Below are 24,235 nucleotides of genomic sequence, written 5' to 3'. Positions count from 1 at the left end.
TTCTGGTGGTAGACCAGGGGTTTTTAAAATCTTTCCTCTGGGACCCCCAGCCGTTCCATGTATTTGAACTATTCCAGAACTAGCCCACCTGATTCAACTTGTCAACTAATTATCAAGCCCGTGATCGAAGATGGTGGATATATTTTTTAAAAGGGTCAATTTCGGTCTGCTTAAACCAACTAGTTGATGTCTGCGCCCCTGTGGAATCTGTTTAAACTAGAGATATAATTTTTTTTTGCGTCTCAATCCACCGCCCCCGCCGATTCTTAAACACATACTTTTCTAGTAGTTCAAAAAAAAACAAGAAAAACATTGTTGATTGATTGAAAGTAGCCCAACATCAAGCAGAACATTAGAATGTGGGAACAATAGAGCCTTCCCCAACAGATTTCAGAAGCTTTTAAAAAACGCATCAATGTTACCACTCAATAGGCTTCGAACGTACTGTAGCACATACTCACCGTGATGGATTACATGAACATGAACATGTCACATACAACATGCCTAGGCTACGTGAATGTATGTAAGCTCCATCACCAACTGATCAACATGTTCAAAAGCCATATGCCCAATATTAGGCATTGATGCGTTTTCCATTGGCAACCATGCAAAGTCTTTGCATCAATATTGTTAAACTATAGACTTGTACTGTATCCCTGATATACTCATACAGGTAACTGCTAAAATAGAAGAAACACTTGAGTAAATGAGGGATTATTGTATATTGATATCATTATATTGTTAGCATACATTGACGTCTATATAATGTTAACATACTTTGACGTCTATACCTTATATTGTTAAAAGACATCCATATACAGTGGGGGAAAAAAGTATTTAGTCAGCCACCAATTGTGCAAGTTCTCCCACTTAAAAAGATGAGAGAGGCCTGTAATTTTCATCATAGGTACACGTGAACTATGACAGACAAATTGAGTTTTTTTTTCTCCAGAAAATCACATTGTAGGATTTTTAATGAATTTATTTGCAAATTATGGTGGAAAATAAGTATTTGGTCACCTTTGAAGAAATCAACTGTGGGAGCAATTATTAGGAAATGGAAGACATACAAGACCACTGATAATCTCCCTCGATCTGGGGCTCCACGCAAGATCTCACCCTGTGGGGTCAAAATGATCACAAGAACGGTGAGCAAAAATCCCATAACCACACGGGGGGACCTAGTGAATGACCTGCAGAGAGCTGGGACCAAAGTAACAAAGCCTACCATCAGTAACACACTACGCCGCCAGGGACTCAAATCCTGCAGTGCGAGACGTGTCCCCCTGCTTAAGCCAGTACATGTCCAGGCCCGTCTGAAGTTTGCTAGAGTGCATTTGGATGATCCAGAAGAGGATTAGGAGAATGTCATATGGTCAGATGAAACCAAAATAGAACTTTTTGGTAAAAACTCAACTCGTCGTGTTTGGAGGACAAAGAATGCTGAGTTGCATCCAAAGAACACCATACCTACTGTGAAGCATGGGGGTGGAAACATCATGCTTTGGGGCTGTTTTTCTGCAAAGGGACCAGGACGACTAATCCGTGTAAAGGAAAGAATGAATGGGGCCATGTATCGTGAGATTTTGAGTGAAAACCTCCTTCCATCAGCAAGGGCATTGAAGATGAAACGTGGCTGGGTCTTTCAGCATGACAATGATCCCAAACACACCGCCCGGGCAACGAAGGAGTGGCTTCGTAAGAAGCATTTCAAGGTCCTGGAGTGGCCTAGCCAGTCTCCAGATCTCAACCCCATAGAAAATCTTTGGAGGGAGTTGAAAGTCTGTGTTGCCCAGCGACAGCCCCAAAACATCACTGCTCTAGAATAGATCTGCATGGAGGAATGCCATAATACCAGCAACAGTATGTGAAAACCTTGTGAAGACTTACAGAAAACGTTTGACCTGTGTCATTGCCAACAAAGGGTATATAACAAAGTATTGAGAAACTTTTGTTATTGACCAAATACTTATTTTCCACCATAATTTGCAAATAAATTCATTAAAAATCCTACAATGTGATTTTCTGGATTTCTTTTTCTCATTTTGTCTGTCATAGTTGACGTGTACCTATGATGAAAATTACAGGCCTCTCTCATCTTTTTAAGTGGGAGAACTTGCACAATTGGTGGCTGACTAAATACTTTTTTCCCCACTGTATTGATACAGATGCCGTGTCTTCATTTGAGCCAGTTTGCTACAACAGGAAAATTATCCTGCAGCAACAGTAAATGTAAATTGTTATGTGGATAATAATTAATGGACATTTTGTGTAGGCATTGTCACATTTTTCGTTAGGGCAAATCAAGTCTGACATTTTAAAGTGGAAATTACAAACGTTAAAAGTGTTTTTAAACCTCCAATACACTACACCTTTGCACAGCAGGATGATCAAATTAAGATACAGCATATGTATACATTTGATATGAATAAATATAAATACACTGATATAAATATAACACTATATATCCATTATTGAAGAACTACATCTGAAGGACTAAAGTACGAAATCTTTACTGACCTTCTTCCAGCATCCACTCGATGTCTCCTTCAGTCTCCAGCCCTCCATCTGAGGAACCACGGTGAGCTGTGTGGAGGATAGAGATTCATTCTTTGTCTTCTACTGTAATCTAACTCAACCCAGCAACCTATCCTCAATGTGACGTCACAGCTAACTCAACCCACAGATAGCAGCAAGTCAATGTAATATTTACATTCAACTATCCTCAACGTGACGCCAGAGAGCTGTGATTCCCAAACGTTTGTTTTCTTCTTTAGCAAATCTTTCAAATTCTGCCCCACAAATTGATCAACCCAGATCTTAGCAACGGCCTTGCTGTGAGTCAATATTCCAGATCCACCATTTTGGAAACATGGGAACTTACTCTCAATAACTCTGGTGACCTTTGTGATGGAAGGCACTCCTTCGATGACCCTGGAAACCTTGGTAATGCTTGGTTCTCCCTCGATTACCCTCGTCACCTTGTTTAAGGTAGGCTTACCCTCGACGACTCTGGTAACCTTGGTGATTGTGGGTTCGCTCTCAACGACTCTGGTAACCTTGGTGATAGCGGGTTCGCCCTCGATGACCCTGGTAACCTTGGTGATAGTGGGTTCGCCCTCAATGACTCTTGTAACCTTGGTGATAGTAGGTTCGCCCTCGATGACCCTGGTAACCTTGGTGATAGTGGGTTCGCCCTCAATGACTCTTGTAACCTTGGTGATAGTAGGTTCGCCCTCAATGACTCTGGTCACCTTGGTGAGGGTCGGCTCTCCTTTGATCACTCTGGTCACCTTGGTGATTTCAGGCACTGGAAGAAAGAAGGACATTGGATTCTAGATGGTCAGCATGTGGGAGTCTATCACCCTAGCAACGATGCATTGGATTCTAGATGGTCAGCATGTGGGAGTCTATCACCCTAGCAACGATGCATTGGATTCTAGATGGTCAGCATGTGGGAGTCTATCACCCTAGCAACGATGCATTGGATTCTAGATGGTCAGCATGTGGGAGTCTATCACCCTAGCAACGATGCATTGGATTCTAGATGGTCAGCATGTGGGAGTCTATCACCCTAGCAACGATGCATTGGATTCTAGATGGTCAGCATGTGGGAGTCTATCACCCTAGCAACGATGCATTGGATTCTAGATGGTCAGCATGTGGGAGTCTATCACCCCAGCAACGATGCATTGAAAATGTGAGGAATGTATTGATTAAAAACCAAACATTTATCAATACAAAAGGTTGATGAAGAACTGCATGAGTTAGAATCCACTACTACCCGTGTGAACCATTAGAACCCTTATATCTTCCCCCTTCCAAAACCCCATGAAGCCCTCATTGTTACTAAAACTAGTCTACCATCAGCTATGGACTACCACATTTCTGGAGTGAAGCGGCACGAAACCCGTTTTTATTAGAGCCTAAACTGCTGAAGGCTGACAGATGTGAGCTGGCATCAAAGACCTCCACCATTCTGTGTGTTTAAATCCTTCACCGCTCATTAGGGACTCAGTTTTAGACAGGTTGAAATCCATACAACCCTACTCTAGCACACTAGTTACTCATGTCTCCCCTCATGTCTCCCCCTCATGTCTCCCCTTCATGTCTCCCCTCATGTCTCCCCTCATGTCTCCCCTTCATGTCTCCCCTTCATGTCTCCCCCTCATGTCTCCCCCTCATGTCTCCCCTTCATGTCTCCCCTCATGTCTCCCCTTCATGTCTCCCCTCATGTCTCCCCTCATGTCTCCCCTTCATGTCTCCCCTCATGTCTCCCCCTTCATGTCTCCCCCTCATGTCTCCCCCTCATGTCTCCCCCTCATGTCTCCCCCTCATGTCTCCCCTTCATGTCTCCCCTCATGTCTCCCCTTTATGTCTCCCCTTTATGTCCCCCCTTCATGTCTACCCCTCATGTCTCCCCTTTATGTCTCCCCTTTATGTCCCCCCTTCATGTCTACCCCTCATGTCTCCCCTTCATGTCTCCCCTTTATGTCCCCCCTTCATGTCTCCCCTCATGTCTACCCCTCATGTCTACCCCTCATGTCTCCCCTTTATGTCCCCCCTTCATGTCCCCCCTTCATGTCTACCCCTCATGTCTCCCCTTCATGTCTCCCCTTTATGTCCCCCCTTCATGTCTCCCCTCATGTCTCCCCCTCATGTCTACCCCTCATGTCTCCCCTTCATGTCTCCCCTTTATGTCCCCCCTCATGTCTACCCCTCATGTCTCCCCTTCATGTCTCCCCCTTTATGTCCCCCCTCATGTCTACCCCTCATGTCTCCCCTTCATGTCTCCCCTTTATGTCCCCCTTCATGTCTCCCCCTCATGTCTCCCCTCATGTCTACCCCTCATGTCTCCCCTTCATGTCTCCCCTTTATGTCCCCCCTCATGTCTACCCCTCATGTCTCCCCTTCATGTCTCCCCCTCATGTCTCCCCTCATGTCTCCCCTTCATGTCTCCCCTTCATGTCTCCCCCTCATGTCTCCCCTCATGTCTCCCCTTCATGTTCCACATGGAAGATAGGCAGAGGCTGATCCAGTAGTTTATCAGAGCAACCTCTGTCTTTGTCTTGGAAAGATGGATAGATACCACAAGGAGGGGGTCGCTCTGACTGGGACATGAACCCATTAACTGTCAAATCCGACACCTGAGCCATTACACCAAGAGGTACGAACCCCTGAGCCATTACACCAAGAGGTCCGAACCTCTTGCCTAAGTTGCTAGTTTAATACAGTAACATACATGACTGCCATGGGACTGAAGTCCCCCGCTGCATTTCAGAAATGGGCCACTGCTAGAACATTGAACATAAATAACTAGAGGAGTCTACGTATTAAACTGTCTTGACATAAACATATGTTTACCTGATTCCACGTGAGTTGTCTTGGCGAATGTCCTCTCTGCAAAAAAAACAACAAACAATCACAAGTTGATATTACATCAAAGTTCAGAACAATCAGTGATGAGGAGGATGATGATGAAGACGGTAATGATGAACTTACTGATGAAGGTGAGGGGGATGTTGGTGTAGGAGAATCCAGGGACATACTAAAACACAACAACAAATGAGAGGTTGGGGTAAGGTAAGACAGAAATGATATATATATATATATATATGGCCAGCCAATAACACACTCACACACAGTCCGTTGCACTACCTTGATCTGGATGTACTTGATGAGTCTCTTCAGCAGCACCAGCAGATCCTCGCGACCCACAGGCAGGTCTGGAGAGCACAGAGACATGGTTATATACACACACACACACGCACACACGCACGCACGCACGCACGCACGCACGCACGCACGCACGCACGCACGCACACACACACGCACACACACACACACACACACACACACACACACACACACACACACACACACACACACACACACACACACACACACACAGGTAACTCACCCAAAGGGTATAGGATGTGCTTCACTACGTGGATCACTCCGTTGGTGGCCATCAGATCGATGTCTGGCACGTGCAGTGAGTTCACATGGATGGACTTGTTTACCTGTCACAATGTACAGTGTTAATACTATTGTAATTATTTTGCACAATAGCCTATTTCTTGCCTTACCTCCATAACTTGCTACATTTGCACACACTGTATATATATTTTCTGTTGTATTTTTGACTTTATGTTTTGTTTTACCCCATATGTAACTCTGTGTTGTTTTTATCGCACTGCTTTGCTTTATCTTGGCCAGGTCGCAGTTGTAAATGAGAACTTGTTCTCAACTGGCTTACCTGGTTAAATAAAGGTGAAATAAAAAAAATAAAAAATAAAAAATAATACAGTCATAACAGTGTTATAACTAATGCTGTTCCCCTGTCATAACAGCGGTCGTAAGTGTTATAAAGAGTTATAACCATTGTTATTACTATAACCAACAGTAATAGGACGGAGTACAATATACATGGATGGAGTTGTGCAACTGGGAGTGCTAATAAAGTTTTTTCAGTTCCATTAACTGTGTTTGAATTGAAAGGTAAACATGAGCTATAGTTGATGAAACTCAAGACATTCAAATGAACTCCACAACGCTAAAGTTGATCTACGCACCAACAAGGTTTTCCTGCTAACACAGCTTTGACCCCTTTGAACACAGCTTTGACCCCTTCTAACACAGCTTTGACCCCTTCTAACACAGCTTTGACCCCTTCTAACACAGCTTTGACCCCTTCTAACACAGCTTTGAACATCATGGTCATAATGATTATCTTACTAAGGACATCAGGTCATAATGATTCCCTTACTAAGGACATCAGGTCAAAATGATTCCCTTACTAAGAACATCAGGTCATAATGATTATCTTACTAAGGACATCAGGTCATAATGATTCCCTTACTAAGGACATCAGGTCAAAATGATTCCCTTACTAAGAACATCATGGTCATAATGATTCCCTTACTAAGAACATCATGGTCATAATGATTCCCTTACTAAGAACATCAGGTCATAATGATTCCCTTACTAAAAACATCATGGTCATAATGATTCCCTTACTAAGAACATCAGGTCATAATGATTCCCTTACTAAGAACATCATGGTCATAATGATTCCCTTACTAAGAACATCAGGTCATAATGATTCCCTTACTAAGAACATCATGGTCATAATGATGCCCTTACTAAGAACATCAGGTCATAATGATTCCCTTACTAAGAACATCAGGTCATAATGATTCCCTTACTAAGAACATCATGGTCATAATGATTCCCTTACTAAGAACATCAGGTCATAATGATTCCCTTACTAAGAACATCAGGTCATAATGATTCCCTTACTAAGAACATCAGGTCATAATGATTCCCTTACTAAGAACATCATGGTCATAATGATTCCCTTACTAAGAACATCAGGTCATAATGATTCCCTTACTAAGAACATCATGGTCATAATGATTCCCTTACTAAGGACATCAGGTCATAATGATTCCCTTACTAAGAACATCAGTTCATAATGATTCCCTTACTAAGAACATCAGGTCATAATGATTATCTTACTAAGAACATCAGTGGACATCAAGTCATAATGATTCCCTTATTAATAACATCAGGTCATAATGATTACCTTACTAAGAACATCAGGTCATAATGATTATCTTACTAAGAACATCAGTGGACATCAAGTCATAATGATTCCCTTACTAAGAACATCAGGTCATAATGGTTCCCTTACTAAGAATATCATGGTCATAATGATTCCCTTACTAAGAACATCAGGTCATGATGGTTCCCTTACTAAGTATATCATGGTCATAATGATTCCCTTACTAAGAACATCAGGTCATAATGATTCCCTTACTAAGAACATCAGGTCATAATGATTCCCTTACTAAGAACATCATGGTCATAATGATTCCCATACTAAGAACATCATGGTCATAATGATTCCCTTACTAAGAACATCAGGTCATAATGATCCCCTTACTAAGAACATCAGGTCATAATGATTCCCTTACTAAGAACATCAGGTCATAATGATTCCCTTACTAAGAACATCAGGTCATAATGATTCCCTTACTAAGAACATCATGGTCATAATGATTCCCTTACTAAAAACATCAGGTCATAATGATTCCCTTACTAAGAACATCAGGTCATAATGATTCCCTTACTAAGAACATCAGGTCATAATGATTCCCTTACTAAGAACATCATGGTCATAATGATTCCCTTACTAAGAACATCAGGTCATAATGATTCCCTTACTAAGAACATCAGGTCATAATGATTCCCTTACTAAGAACATCAGGTCATAATGATTCCCTTACTAAGAACATCAGGTCATAATGATTCCCTTACTAAGAACATCAGGTCATAATGATTCCCTTACTAAAAACATCAGGTCATAATGATTCCCTTACTAAGAACATTATGGTCATAATGATTCCCTTACTAAGAACATCAGGTCATAATGATTCCCTTACTAAGAACATCAGGTCATAATGATTCCCTTACTAAGAACATCAGGTCATAATGATTCCCTTACTAAGAACATCAGGTCATAATGATTCCCTTACTAAGAACATCAGGTCATAATGATTATCTTACTAAGAACATCAGGTCATAATAATTCCCTTACTAAGAACATCAGGTCATAATGATTCCCTTACTAAGAACATCAGGTCATAATGATTCCCTTACTAAGGACATCAGGTCATAATGATTCCCTTACTAAGAACATCAGGTCATAATGATTCCCTTACTAAGGACTTCAGGTCATAATGATTCCCTTACTAAGAACATCAGGTCATAATGATTATCTTACTAAGGACATCAGGTCAAATCAAATCAAATCAAATTTTATTGGTCACATGCGCCGAATAAAACAGGTGCAGACATTACAGTGAAATGCTTACTTACAGCCCTTAACCAACAGTGCATTTATTTTAAACAAAAAAAGTAAGAATAAAACAACAACAAAAAAAGTGGTCATAATGATTCCCTTACTAAGAACGTAAATGTACGCTCTCCAGATAGGTTAGTCTTGAAACATGTATATGTGTGTGTGTGTGTGTGTGTGTGTGTGGCTTGCGTGTGTGTGTGAATGCGTGCGTGTTAAAGAAACATCTGAATTAACTTTCTCCTAAGAGTTGACATTTGAAAAGGTGAAAAGTGAAAACATGGAGGGGTGAAACTTGAAAAGGTGAAAGGTGGGGACATACACAGATGGCCATTCCAGATGTCCCTCCCAGATGGCCCTCCCAGATGGCCATTCCAGATGTCCCTCCCAGATGGCCATTCCAGATGTCCCTCCCAGATGGCCATTCCAGATGCCCCTCCCAGATGGCCATTCCAGATGTCCCTCCCAGATGGCCATTCCAGATGTCCCTCCCAGATGGCCATTCCAGATGTCCCTCCCATTGTTGGAGGTTCTGGTTCTGGAACTGGAACATTCCATGTCGCCAGGGAAACTAATTTCCTGTAATTTAACCGCCTCTGAGTGTCTCTGGGGACGGACATGTCCAGTCAGCGACAGAACAGTTTCTCTCCTATTCTGGGTCCCCCTCTCTCTAACCCATAATTTGAGCCACTTTCTCTAAACTCCGTTAACACGCGCTACCCATGAAGACACACATGCACGTGAACAAACAGGAAGCACACACACACATTTTCACCTCAGTGTCCGTAAGGTCATTCTTAACCCCCGTCTCTCTGCACGTCCCCATTTAGACAACAGCCTATAATCCCCTCCGATTACAGCTATTCCTTATCTGTTCCTTCAGAGCCTGTATCTGTGGCGTTCAGCCAAAACTAATTAAATCTGTTTTTCTGACGACTACATGTCATCTCCTCTCTCCACCCCTCTCCCTAGCCCTCTTTCCCACTTTTCCTAACCTCTCTCACCCTCTCTTCTCTAGCCCTCTCCTCTCTCTTCTCTAGCCCTCTCTTCTCTCCTCTCTCACCCTCTCTTCTCTCCTCTCTCACCCTCTCTTCTCTCCTCTCTCACCCTCTCTTCTCTCCTCTCTCACCCTCTCTCACCCTTCTTCCTCTCCTCAACTCTTCCTCACCCTTCTCTATAGTCCCCTCTCCTCACTCGCCATCTCAGCTCTCACTCCCCCTCGACTCCACCCACTTCCAAGCTGCTCCCTCTCCTCATTCGCCATCTCAGCTCTCACTCCCCCACAACTCCACCCACTTCCAAGCTGCTCCCTCTCCTCATTCGCCATCTCAGCTCTCACTCCCTCTCGACTCCACCCACTTCCCAGCTCCTCCCTCCTCCCTCACCCTTTTCCTTCCTTGTCCATCTTACTTGGCTATCCTCAACCATAACCCCCTCCTCCATTTTCTCATCCCCTCCCTCCCTCTGGACAAGGTTAGTAGATAATGCCCTGTTTCTGAGTTTCTGAACTTCCTCCACGGATAAAGGAAGGCTTGTCTGAGATTGTCCAGACTGATAGAGACAGGAAAAGGGCTATCTGTGTTGTTGATAAAAAAGGAAGGGAAAATGGGGGGTGGTGAGAAATACTAAGGGGAGATAAAGAGAGAAAGAGAGAGAAAGAGAGAGGTGGAGAGAGGTGGAGAGAGGTGGAGAGAGAAAGAGAGAGGTGGAGAGAGGTGGAGAGAGGTGGAGAGAGAAAGAGAGAGGTGGAGAGAGGTGTAGAGAGGTGGAGAGAGAAAGAGAGAGGTGGAGAGAGAAAGAGAGAGGTGGAGAGAGGTGGAGAGAGGTGGAGAGAGGGGGAGAGAGGAGGAGAGAGGTGGAGAGAGGTGGAGAGAGGTGGAGAGAGGGGGAGAGAGGGGGAGAGAGGTGGAGAGAGGGGGAGAGAGGTGGAGAGAGGTGGAGAGAGGGGAGAGAGGTGGAGAGAGGTGGAGAGAGGTGGAGAGAGGTGGAGAGAGGTGGAGAGAGGGGAGAGAGGTGGAGAGAGGGAGAGAGGTGGAGAGAGGTGGAGAGAGGTGGAGAGAGGAGGAGAGAGGTGGAGAGAGGTGGAGAGAGGTGGAGAGAGGTGGAGAGAGGTGGAGAGAGGTGGAGAGAGGGGGAGAGAGGTGGAGAGAGGGGGAGAGAGGTGGAGAGAGGTGGAGAGAGGGGGAGAGAGGTGGAGAGAGATGGAGAGAGGTGGAGAGAGGTGGAGAGAGGAGGAGAGAGGTGGAGAGAGGTGGAGAGTCCTGACCATTTGACCTAACATCTTATGCTAACTAGCTCTATGACACTGAAAAACTCCTAGCCTAAGTCATTCACCATATATGTACAGTGCATTCGGAAAGTATTCAGACCCCGTCCCTTTTTCCACATTTTGTTACGTTACAGCCTTATTCCAAAATTGATTAAATCTACACACAATACACCCATAATGACAAAGCAAAAACAGGCTTTTAGAAATGTTTGCAAATGTAAATATATATAAAAATAAAAAAATAAATACCTTATTTACATAAGAATTCAAACCCTTTGTTATGAGACTCGAAATTGAGCTCAGGTGCATCCTGTTTCCATTGATAATATATCATCCTTGAGATGATCTACAACTTGATTGGAGTCCACCTGTGGTAAATTAAATTGATTGAAAGTACTGAGTAAAGGATGTGAATACTTATGTAAATGTGATATTTAAGTTTATAATTTTTTATAAATTTGAGAACAAATCTAAAAACCTGTTTTTGCTTTGTCATTATGGGGTATTGTGTGTAGATTGATGAGGGGGGAAAACCATTTAATCCATTTTAGAAAATGGCTGTAATGTAACAAAATGTGGAAAAAGTCAAGGGGTCTGAATACCTTCTGAATGCACTGTAAGAGTCTCCCAAGTGGCGCAGTGGTGTAAGGCACTGCATCGCAGTGCTAGCTGTGCCACTAGAGATCCTGGTTCGAATCCAGACTCTGTCGTAGCCGGCCGCGACCGGGAGACCCCATGGGGGCGGCGCACAATTAGCCAACGTCGTCCAGGGTAGGGGAGGGAATGGCCGGCAGGGATGTAGCTAAGTTGGTAGAGCATGGCGTTTGAAAATGTATGCACTCACTTAACTGTAAGTTGCTCTGGATAAGAGCGTCTGCTAAATGACTTAAATGTAAGAGTTCATGTAAGTCTTGTCACTGTAACCCTGGTCTTGTGGTAGTGGAGGGTGTTTCCCCAGGATAAATTTTTTTTCTCACCTTTATTTAACCAGGTAAGCCAGTTGAGAACAGGTTCTCATTTACAACTGCGACCTGGCCAAGATAAAGCAAAGCAGTGCAATAAAAACAACACAGAGTTACATATGGGGTAAAAAACATAAAGTCAAAAATACAACAGAAAATATATATACAGTGTGTGCAAATGTAGCAAGTTATGGAGGTAAGGCAATAAATAGGCTATAGTGCAGAATAATTACAATAGTATTAACACTGGAATGCTAGATGTGCAAGAGATTATGTGCAAATAGACGTTATTAAAAAATTAAAAAATTAAAAATAATGACGTAATTGCAGAAGGTAATGAGAGGAAATGCTCCCTACTAAGTTTCCGTCTGCCTCTGGGAACCTCTGGGAACCTCTGGGACTACCTCAGAACAGTGTTGTGTTCGAGACCAATTCAAGACCAAAACAGGAGCAAATCGAGTCCGAGTCAAGACCAAGACCGGAGGGGAGGGGGGCGAGACGGGGACAAGAGGTCTGAGACCGAGTCAAGACCAAGACCAGAAATATGCGAGTCCAATTGAAGACCATGTTTGTAATTTTGTCAAATCACCTCCATAACAAGAGTTCAAAATGTCCAGTATTTATGTGTTCATATTTCAGAACAACATATACATTTTTTAGACATTCAAAATAGTGAGAAAATGCATGCTGAGGGAAAATAGAGCCACTCTACAAATTATTACTAACCCAAACACAGTGGGGAACAATGGGCCTTTACGCCTTCAGAATAGAGCTAAGGATTTATATAATAATTATATAATAATATATTAAGAATGACAATTCTATTATTATTTTCAATGATGTTCTGATTTAATCTTGTCCGTTTTTGTTGGAAAGGAAAGGGTTAACACTGATGAGAAAAAAAAATATCCAATCAGGATTTTTCTTTCCTCATCTCTGGGGAGATAAATCTAGCTAGCTTAGTCAGCCATTGGCTAGGCCATCAGAAGCTAGATAAAGGCATCTGTCATTCAACTGTATTAGAAAAATTTTTGGGAGTGACAGTGGAATCAACCAATCACATTTTGACTTAATGGGTGGGACCGACAGGTCACGGCGCAATAGCGAGCAGTAGTTTTCCCGCGGTCTAGCTAGCTAGCTAGCTTTTGTTGTCGGCTAGTTTGCAGCGGCTGCAGCAGGTGTTATCAAAGAGGATGTTGTTGCTAATTTGTTAGCTTCTCCCTTTTCAAGAATAACTTTCAACAACAAGTTAAGTTTCAAATGATCATCATCTGGTGAGTGGAACTGTGTTTTCTTATTGCAGCGCGCTTGCTGTTGTTAGCCATCTCTTTGAAAATAACTTGTGTGAAACATTGTTGCATTTAAAGTGGAACTGACAGCATTTTAGCAACATGGCATCTTATTAAAATCTGTTCATATACACCCCCAGGAAGAATATTACACCTTTTTTTTCTTCATTTTCTGACAAGCGACCACTTAGATATGGTCATTTTCACGTTTTCATAAATAAAACTGAATAAAAACATCTGTCTTGTCCAGGACCGGAGTCTACACAGACTGGTGCGCTGTAGCCAATCAGATCTACAGTAGGCCTTTATACAAACAAGCCATTTGCCACACGGGCCTGCCATCATTCACATTGAACTGGACTGTGTGTTTACAGGCAGTAGCAACAGCATGACTTTAGATCCTTAGAACGCTTTCGCCAAAAGCCAGAAAATACACCTGAATGGATTTCTGCAAATATGTAAATACCACGGGAGTCCTCTTACATTTGGGAACTTTACAGTCCTCTTGATCAAACAACCATAAAAAGGTAGTCTCTCTCTCCCTCAGTTATGCACATCAACAACAACAAGATATACAACTAATGCTAGCCAGAGCAAGAAGAGCTAAAATCCAACAAAGGAACTTTTTCAGCTAGTTGGCCGTCAAAATTACACTGATAAACAATGGGGAATTGTAGCCTCCTCGTCCTTCTGCAGCTTGCCTGCCACTGATGCATGCTGGTCCCAACCAAGCACCCCAAGCTAACAGGCTAAAGTTGGCTAGCTTGCTAGCTAGCTACTTCCAGAGACAAATGAGAGAACACCTCACTCTGACCATTTTACTCACCCTAGCAGAGTTGGTTAGGCTGTTTGCATGTTATCTGGAGCATTCTTGACTAACTATTACTTTTTTTTTGCCTATGTTTACTGACACCGGTCATATTCAGCAGGTGTTGCGCGTTCGTAAATTCATCAGTTATTCTGTGCTCTGGCACACTCAGACGAGAGTGCTCTGAATCTGAGTAAATAGCCAGAGTGAATTTGCAAATGCAAGAGATATGCTAACTGGATAACAGTTCTTGCTAGTTAACCAAATGACACCTTCATCTCTAGCTTAGTGTAGCCAACGAAAAACAATATGAGGGGAAAAAGACAGTCACTCAACCACTCCTCCAAAGGCATGACATCCTCCTAGCAGCTAGCTAGCTAGCTATCTAGCTAACGTTATGCTCTGTGTTTTTAGCTTGCTAGATAGATAGATACGCTAGCTTATTAGCCACATTATGACTGACTTGTGATAATTGCCCTTGTATGTTTGATTGTATTGACATTCCCAACCTTAGTTGGAATGTCAATAGTATTGAGTTATTGAAACTGAAACAGACAATGTACCAGGCCAGCTGTGATTTACAACCTGATAGCAAAACATTTTGGACTACCAAGAAATGTATTGTTGAATTATATTAATCATGCATTGAACTGCATCCATCTATTCTGCCAACGATGCCTTAGTGTACATCATGGAACACTGAGTCATAAACTGGGAATTTTATATTTTTGACTGATATTATGATTGTCTGTTTGTTTCATATCTGCAAAGTAGTTAAAACGCTGTCAGTTCCACTTTAAACTTTAGGTCTATTTTTTTTTTGCAATGGGAAGTAATAGTGGTACATTTCGATTGGGAAATGCTTAAAGGTTGTGTTTTTGTATTCTTATGATTGGGACCTACTGGCTTATTATGTCAGAGTTTATGGACTGCTTATCCTTTAACATCATGCTGTGTGACTGCTTATCCTTTAACATCATGCTGTGTGACTGCTTATCCTTTAACATCATGCTGTGTGACTGCTTATCCTTTAACATCATGCTGTGTGACTGCTTATCCTTTAACATCATGCTGTGTGTGACTGCTTATCCTTTAACATCATGCTGTGTGACTGCTTATCCTTTAACATCATGCTGTGTGACTGCTTATCCTTTAACATCATGCTGTGTGACTGCTTATCCTTTAACATCATGCTGTGTGACTGCTTATCCTTTAACATCATGCTGTGTGACTGTTTATCCTTTAACATCCTACTGTGTGACTGCTTATCCTTTAACATCATGCTGTGTGACTGCTTATCCTTTAACATCATGCTGTGTGACTGCTTATCCTTTAACATCATGCTGTGTGACTGCTTATCCTTTAACATCATGCTGTGTGACTGCTTATCCTTTAACATCATGCTGTGTGACTGCTTATCCTTTAACATCATGCTGTGTGACTGCTTATCCTTTAACATCCTGCTGTGTGTGACTGCTTATCCTTTAACATCATGCTGTGTGTGACTGCTTATCCTTTAACATCATGCTGTGTGACTGCTTATCCTTTAACATCATGCTGTGTGACTGCTTATCCTTTAACATCATGCTGTGTGACTGCTTATCCTTTAACATCATGCTGTGTGACTGCTTATCCTTTAACATCATGCTGTGTGACTGCTTATCCTTTAACATCATGCTGTGTGACTGCTTATCCTTTAACATCATGCTGTGTGACTGCTTATCCTTTAACATCATGCTGTGTGACTGCTTATCCTTTAACATCATGCTGTGTGACTGCTGTCTTTCCATTGGCCCTATCCAGTGGTGTAGTGGTGCCTGGAGAAGTGGGTATACTCAAATGTTATCAACTAGTTCCCAAACGGCCCGCCCAGCGAAGGAAAGGCACCCTGTGTGAATGTTTTTTATTATGCTTTTTAATTCGTTTTCCTATAGATTTGTCTGATTTTCACTCTCAAACATTTTTAAATAGAATAAATACAAACATTTGATGGTCTAAGTCCACAACAATGCTTAAACCTTATCAATCTGATTGGGTGGGTCTGTCAGGGCCTGGCTCCCCAGTGGGTGGGCCTGTCAGGGCCTGGCTCCCCAGTGGGTGGGCCTGTCAGGGCCTGGCTCCCCATTGGTTGGGTCTGTCAGGGCCTGGCTCCCCAGTGGGTGGGTCTGTCAGGGCCCGGCTCCCCAGTGGGTGGGCCTGTCAGGGCCTGGCTCCCCATTGGTTGGGCCTGTCAGGGCCTGGCTCCCCAGTGGGTGGGCCTCTGTCCACCCAGGCCCATCCATGTCTACGCCCCTGATGCAAACATCACATGATGACAATTGCGCATCACAAATAGCCTTCTAACCAACACTTAGGACTAAACTTTTTTAGTACATGGTTTGCAAACCCATTGTTTCCTTAGTTAGCATTTACTGGTAGATATCATAAGTTGAAACGTCTTTCCTACCCTACCGGCTACAGATGTCATTCTTCTGTGAGCTGCTCCATGCCAAAACCAGTTGAGAGCTTCACACTCTTGCTGCCTGCAAGACACTGTCACCACCGATAAATCTACGATAATTTCAATAAGCATTTTGCTACGGCTGGCCATGCTTTCCATCTGGCTACCACTACCCTGGCCACCAGCTTTGCACCCTCTGCTGCAACTTGCCCCCCGCTACTCCTTCACCCAAATTCAGATAGCTGATGTTCTGAAAGAGCTAAACAATCTGGACCCCTACAAGTCAGCTGGGCTAGACAATCTGGACCCTTTCTTTCTAAAATTAGCCACCGAAATTGTAGCAACCCCTGTTACTAGCCTGTTCAACCTCTCTTTCATATCGTCTGAGATCCCCAGAGATTGGAAAGCTGCCGCAGTCATCCCCCTCTTCAAAGGGGGTGACACTCTCCAAACTGTTACAGACCTATATCTATCCTGCCCTGCCTTTCGAAAGTATTTGAAAGCCAAGTTAACAAACAGATCACCGACCATTTCGAATTCCACCGTACCTTCTCCGCTATGCAATCTGGTTTCCGAGCTGGTCATGGGTGCACCTCAGCCACGCTCAAGGTCCTAAACGATATTATAACCACGATCGGTAAAAGAGAGAACTGTGCAGCCGTCTTCATCGACCTGGCCACGGCTTTAGACTCTGTCAATCTCTGCATTCTTATTGGCAGACTAAATAGCCTTGGTTTCTCAAATGACTGCCTCGCCTGGTTCACCAACTACTTCTCAGATAGAGTTCAATGTGTCAAATCGGAGGGCCTGTTGTCTGGACCTATGGCAGTCTCTATGGGGGTGCCACAGGGTTCAATTCTCGGGCAGACTCTATTCTCTGTGTATATCAATGATGTCGCTCTTTCTGCCGGTAACTCTCAGATCCACCTCTACGCAGACGACACCATTTTGTATACATCTGGCCCTTCATTGGACACTGTGTTGACAAACCTCCAAACGAGTTTCAATGCCATACAACACTCCTTCCGTAGCCTCCAACTGCTCTTAAACGCTAGTAAAACTAAATGCATGCTCTTCAATCGAACGCTGCTTGCACCCGCCCGCCCGACTATAATCACTACTCTCGGCGGGTCTGACTTAGAATATGTGGACAACTACAAATACCTAGGTGTCTGGTTTGACCGTAAACTCTCCTTCCAGACTCACATTAAGCATCTCCAATCCAAAGTTAAATCTAGAATCGGCTTCCTATTTCACAACAAAGCCTTCTTCACTCATGCTGCTAAACATGCCCTCGTAAAACTGACTATCCTACCAATCCTTGACTTCGGCGATGTCATTTACGAAATAGCCTCCAACACTCTACTCAGCAAATTGGATGTAGTCTATCACAGTGCCATCCGTTTTGTCACCAAAGCCCCATATACTACCCACCATTGTGACCTGTATGCTCTCGTTGGCTGGCCCTCACTACATATTTGTCGCCAATCCCACTGGCTCCAGGTCATCTATGAATCTCTGCTTGGCAAATCCCCGCCTTATCTTAGCTCATTGGTCACCATAGCAGCACCCACCCGTAGTATGCGTTTCAGCAGGTATAACTCACTGGTCATCCCCAAAGCCAACACCTCCTTTGGCCGCCATTCCTTCCAGTTCTCTGCTGCAAATGACTGGAACAAACTGCAAAAATCTCTGAAGCTGGAGACACTTATCTCCCTCACTAACTTTAAGCATCAGTTGTCAGAGCAGCTTACCGATCACTGCACCTGTACACAGCCCATCTGTAATTAGCCCACCCAACTACCTCATCCCCATAAAAAATAATTATATATATATAAAAATAAAAAAAAGTGGCGTGTATTCATGGATGCCAAGGGAAGCCAGGCTAACCCCAAAAAATGGACAAAAAATAAATATATATATAATAATAATAATACTAATATATATATAATAATAATAATACTAATATATATATATAATAATAATACTAATATATATATATAATAATAATACTAATATATAATAATAATGTATCTTTCTCTCTCTGTGTTTCATACTTTTCCTTCAATTCGCGTAGAGGCTGAATATATCAACCGTATATATATATAATATATAATATATAAGAGGCTGAATATATCAACCATATATATATATAATATATAATATATAAGAGGCTGAATATATCAACCGTATATATATATAATATATAATATATAAGAGGCTGAATATATCAACCGTATATATATATAATATATAATATATAAGAGGCTGAATATATCAACCGTATATATATATAATATATAATATATAAGAGGCTGAATATATCAACCGTATATATATATAATATATAATATATAAGAGGCTGAATATATCAACCGTATATATATATAATATATAATATATAAGAGGCTGAATATATCAACCGTATATATATATAATATATAATATATAAGAGGCTGAATATATCAACCGTATATATATATAATATATAATATATAAGAGGCTGAATATATCAACCGTATATATATATAATATATAATATATAAGAGGCTGACTATATCAACCGTATATATATATAATATATAATATATAAGAGGCTGAATATATCAACCGTATCTATATATAATATATAATATATAAGAGGCTGAATATATCAACCGTATATATATATAATATATAATATATAAGAGGCTGAATATATCAACCGTATATATATATAATATATAATATATAAGAGGCTGAATATATCAACCGTATATATATATAATATATAATATATAAGAGGCTGAATATATCAACCGTATATATATATAATATATAAGAGGCTGAATATATCAACCGTATCTCAAAAGAGAAAGCATCAGAGCGAGCGAAACAGTGGCTGAATATATCAACCGTATCTCAAAAGAGAAAGCATCAGAGCGAGCGAAACAGTGGCTGAATATATCAACCGTATCTCAAAAGAGAAAGCATCAGAGCGAGCGAAACAGAGGCTGAATATATCAACCGTATCTCAAAAGAGAAAGCATCAGAGCGAGCGAAACAGTGGCTGAATATATCAACCGTATCTCAAAAGAGAAAGCATCAGAGCGAGCGAAACAGAGGCTGAATATATCAACCGTATCTCAAAAGAGAAAGCATCAGAGCGAGCGAAACAGAGGCTGAATATATCAACCGTATCTCAAAAGAGAAAGCATCAGAGCGAGCGAAACAGAGGCTGAATATATCAACCGTATCTCAAAAGAGAAAGCATCAGAGCGAGCGAAACAGAGGCTGAATATATCAACCGTATCTCAAAAGAGAAAGCATCAGAGCGAGCGAAACAGAGGCTGAATATATCAACCGTATCTCAAAAGAGAAAGCATCAGAGCGAGCGAAACAGAGGCTGAATATATCAACCGTATCTCAAAAGAGAAAGCATCAGAGCGAGCGAAACAGAGGCTGAATATATCAACCGTATCTCAAAAGAGAAAGCATCAGAGCGAGCGAAACAGAGGCTGAATATATCAACCGTATCTCAAAAGAGAAAGCATCAGAGCGAGCGAAACAGAGGCTGAATATATCAACCGTATCTCAAAAGAGAAAGCATCAGAGCGAGCGAAACAGAGGCTGAATATATCAACCGTATCTCAAAAGAGAAAGCATCAGAGCGAGCGAAACAGAGGCTGAATATATCAACCGTATCTCAAAAGAGAAAGCATCAGAGCGAGCGAAACAGAGGCTGAATATATCAACCGTATCTCAAAAGAGAAAGCATCAGAGCGAGCGAAACAGAGGCTGAATATATCAACCGTATCTCAAAAGAGAAAGCATCAGAGCGAGCGAAACAGAGGCTGAATATATCAACCGTATCTCAAAAGAGAAAGCATCAGAGCGAGCGAAACAGAGGCTGAATATATCAACCGTATCTCAAAAGAGAAAGCATCAGAGCGAGCGAAACAGAGGCTGAATATATCAACCGTATCACAAAAGAGAAAGCATCAGAGCGAGCGAAACAGAGGCTGAATATATCAACCGTATCTCAAAAGAGAAAGCATCAGAGCGAGCGAAACAGAGGCTGAATATATCAACCGTATCTCAAAAGAGAAAGCATCAGAGCCCCTTTGTCTCTCTATGTGACGTCATCAGGCAAATTACGTTTCAAGGGGTGTAATCCCAAAATAAATGTGTAAAATGAAAAAAATTAATGTAGCTAGTATCCTCCGACAAAACCACAACTGATTCAAAGGGGGTGTGGCAGATATCAAAACTGTTCCGTGAAGGACTCAAGTAGGATACATGACTATCCTCGACGAAAGGTGGCTATCGAGGAAGGGAGGACACTCTTACATTCACCTACTAACGAATTTACACTTTCCTCAATCACTCAACCACTTATCGGCTTCCGGGTCACGGAGCAGACAGGACAGAGGAGAGAGGACAGAGGACGATGTTTTTGCCCAAATGAGAATCTCCCATATGTTAGACAGAGGTTAGAGAGAGGTTAGAAAGAGGTTAAAGAGAGGTTAGAGAGAGGTTATAGATAGGTTAGAGAGAGGTTAGACAGAGGTTAGAGAGAGGTTAGAGAAAGGTTAGAGAGAGGTTAGACAGAGGTTAGAGAGAGGTTATAGAGAGGTTAGAGAGAGGTTAGACAGAGGTTAGACAGAGGTTAGAGAGAGGTTAGAGAGAGGTTAGACAGAGGTTAGACAGAGGTTAGAGAGAGGTTAGAGAGAGGTTAGAGAGAGGTTAGACAGAGGTTAGAGAGAGGTTATAGAGAGGTTAGAGAGAGATTAGACAGAGGTTAGAGAGAGGTTAGAGAGAGGTTAGATAGAGGGTAATAGTGTGCTGTACATAAAGACAGAGAATTAAAGAATCACAGACATTGTGATTGTATTCAGAAAAACAGAACTGTTTGTTCTGAAAGGTTTAGAAAAGTTTAGAAAATGTCAGCAGCGGTATAAAAACAGAGAGAGAATGAGAATAGTTTAGTGTACGTACAGAGAGAGAATGAGAATGGTTTAGTGTACGTACAGAGAGAGAATGAGAATGGTTTAGTGTACGTACAGAGAGAGAATGAGAATGGTTTAGTGTACGTACAGACAGCACTTGCAGGTTCCTTCCCTGCATGGACTTGAGCAGGTTGGTGACCCCTCCCTCCAGTCCGCCGTTGATGAACACTCCGTTACTGAAGTGGTACAGGAGGATGTTCCGCAGGGCGTTCACGTCGCCTAATGATGATGTCACACAAGAAACAGGAGTTACACAAATATGTATCTCAACAGTGACTCCCTGTACTACTTACAACTCATTTTATGAACTGAACTCAAAGAACTGGACAGGAGGAGGCGCTGAACTCAAAGAACTGGACAGGAGGAGAAACTGAACTCAAATAACTGGACAGGTGACAGCACTGAACTCAAAGAACTGGACAGGTCACAGCACTGAACTCAAAGAACTGGACAGGAGGAGGCGCTGAACTCAAAGAACTGGACAGGTCACAGCACTGAACTCAAAGAACTGGACAGGTGACAGCACTGAACTCAAAGAACTGGACAGGTGACAGCACTGAACTCAAAGAACTGGACAGGAGGAGGCACTGAACTCAAAGAACTGGACAGGTATAAAAACACTGAAATCAAAGAACTGGACAGGTAAAAATCACTGAACTGAAATAACTGGACAGGAGGAAAGCACTGAACTCAAAGAAACTAACAGGTGGAAGCACTGAATTCGCCAGCAGGCATCCTCTACATTGCTGGCTCCTGTCCTATGTTGTAAGTGAATGAAGAATGAAAAAAGAGATGGGGTACTAACTGGTGAGCAGGGTAACGTCCTGTTCTGTGAGCCCGTCGAAGGCTTGGTCTGTTGGTGCGAACACGGTGTAGGACCCGTCCTGTTTCAACAGCTCTGTCATACCTGCGCTCTCCATCAGGGACAGGAAGATGCTACAGACAGATACATAGAGAGCACAATCATTCAACCAACCAATCAAAAATCGATCAATGTTCCAACCAATCAATCAACCAATCAATCAATCAACAAATCAGTCAATAAATCAATAATCCAATCAATCATCACTTAGTTAATCACCCAATCAATCATTGAGAGCGCAGAGAGAAACGGTGAGTATTTATTTCAATAAGAAGTCTTGAAAATGGTTGTCTTGATGGAACATAAAGATAACCATGATGGAATCAAGATATACCAACAAGATCTTACGGTTTATTTTTGACCTATTTTTGACCGCATTAATTCTGCATGGTTACAGTATTTTTTACAATAAAAAAAAAAAACATTTGGTGAGTGCAAAATAGGTCATTATTCTACATTCAAGGCACCTGGCCAAACGTCTAATATTGACGTCTAAATTATGTGATGTCCTTGGCTATACACCTAACAACGTTTCACACAAATCTTTTATTGATACCAATAGTCTGAGTCTCAAGATATGACCATAGTGTCAAATGAACATGTTGGTTTGGGTGTCCTTACTTGAAGCGTCCGTCAGCCATGAGAACCTCGTAGATGGTGGTCTGAGCTGGTTTGATGAGAGACGTCATCAGGTGAAGAGCTCCGTTGCTGCCCTCTTTACTGCCCCGCACCATGCAGGCATTCTCTATACACACAGCCTAAAGATAGAGATACATCAATCAATCAATCAATCAATCAATTCCATCCATCCATCCATCCATCCATCCATCCATCCATCCATCCATCCATCCATCCAACCATCCAACCATCCAACCATCCATCCATCCATCCATCCATCCATCCATCCATCCAACCATCCATCCATCCATCCATCCATCCATCCAACCATCCAACCAATCAAGAGAGAGAGATGTATTTTCCCTTTCATACTTAAACTATTTGCACATTGTTACAACACTGTACATAACCAATAATATAACATTTGAAATGTCTTTATTCTTTCAAAACTTTTGTGAGTTTAATGTTCACTAATGTTTCCCTTGTTTATTTCCCTTTTGATTATTGTGTATTCTATTTGCTTTAGCAATGTAAACATATGTTTCCCATGCCAATAAAGCCCTTTGAATTGAGAGAGAGAGAGAGAGAGAGAGAGAGAGAGAGAGAGAGAGAGAGAGAGAGAGAGAGAGAGAGAGAGAGAGAGAGAGAGAGAGAGAGAGAGAGAGAGAGAGAGAGAGAGAGAGAGAGAGAGAGAGAGAGAGAGAGAGAGAGAGAGAGAGAGAGAGAGAGAGAGAGAGAGAGAGAGAGAGAGAGAGAGAGAGAGAGAGCGAGAGAGAGAGAGAGAGAGAGAGAGAGAGAGAGAGAGAGAGAGAGAGAGAGAGAGAGAGAGAGAGAGAGAGAGGGGACCTAAAGGCCAGGTAGCCCTTTCCTGCAGTCAAATGACCTCATGGGTGGAATGTTATTCATATTTTTCATGATTTCATCATTCTCTCAGAAAGTCCAGTGTTTCTATGTCAAACATCTTTGTTATATTTCAGTCTTCTGTGATGTATATAAAGAGTAATATTGGGATCCAAACACACAGACACACATACAGATGCTAACACACTCACTCTACACACACATACACATGGATTTTGTATTGTAGATATGTGGTAGTAGAGTAGTGGCCTGAGGGAACACACCTAATGTGTTGT

General features: G+C 42.1%; 1 protein-coding gene across 2 annotated transcripts in view; it reads right to left on the bottom strand.

The window, feature by feature from the left end:
- Positions 1 to 24,235, bottom strand: part of LOC121555406 (periostin) — a 103,885-nt gene that overhangs the window by 9,207 nt on the left and 70,443 nt on the right. The window contains exons 11-19 of one of the 2 annotated variants that reach the window (XM_041869235.2): positions 23,103 to 23,239; positions 22,425 to 22,555; positions 21,708 to 21,838; positions 5,921 to 6,023; positions 5,659 to 5,726; positions 5,503 to 5,548; positions 5,365 to 5,400; positions 2,885 to 3,310; positions 2,521 to 2,586 (exon numbers count right to left, since the gene is read on the bottom strand). In XM_041869235.2, coding sequence (XP_041725169.2) covers positions 2,521 to 2,586; positions 2,885 to 3,310; positions 5,365 to 5,400; positions 5,503 to 5,548; positions 5,659 to 5,726; positions 5,921 to 6,023; positions 21,708 to 21,838; positions 22,425 to 22,555; positions 23,103 to 23,239 — 1,144 coding nt within the window. The remainder of the gene's footprint in view (positions 1 to 2,520; positions 2,587 to 2,884; positions 3,311 to 5,364; positions 5,401 to 5,502; positions 5,549 to 5,658; positions 5,727 to 5,920; positions 6,024 to 21,707; positions 21,839 to 22,424; positions 22,556 to 23,102; positions 23,240 to 24,235) is intronic. The other variant, XM_041869236.2, reaches the window with a different exon arrangement.

The sequence above is a fragment of the Coregonus clupeaformis genome, unplaced genomic scaffold (genome assembly GCF_020615455.1).
Source record: "Coregonus clupeaformis isolate EN_2021a unplaced genomic scaffold, ASM2061545v1 scaf0076, whole genome shotgun sequence".
NCBI lineage: Eukaryota > Metazoa > Chordata > Actinopteri > Salmoniformes > Salmonidae > Coregonus > Coregonus clupeaformis.
This window is presented reverse-complemented; position numbering and strand designations above follow the sequence as displayed.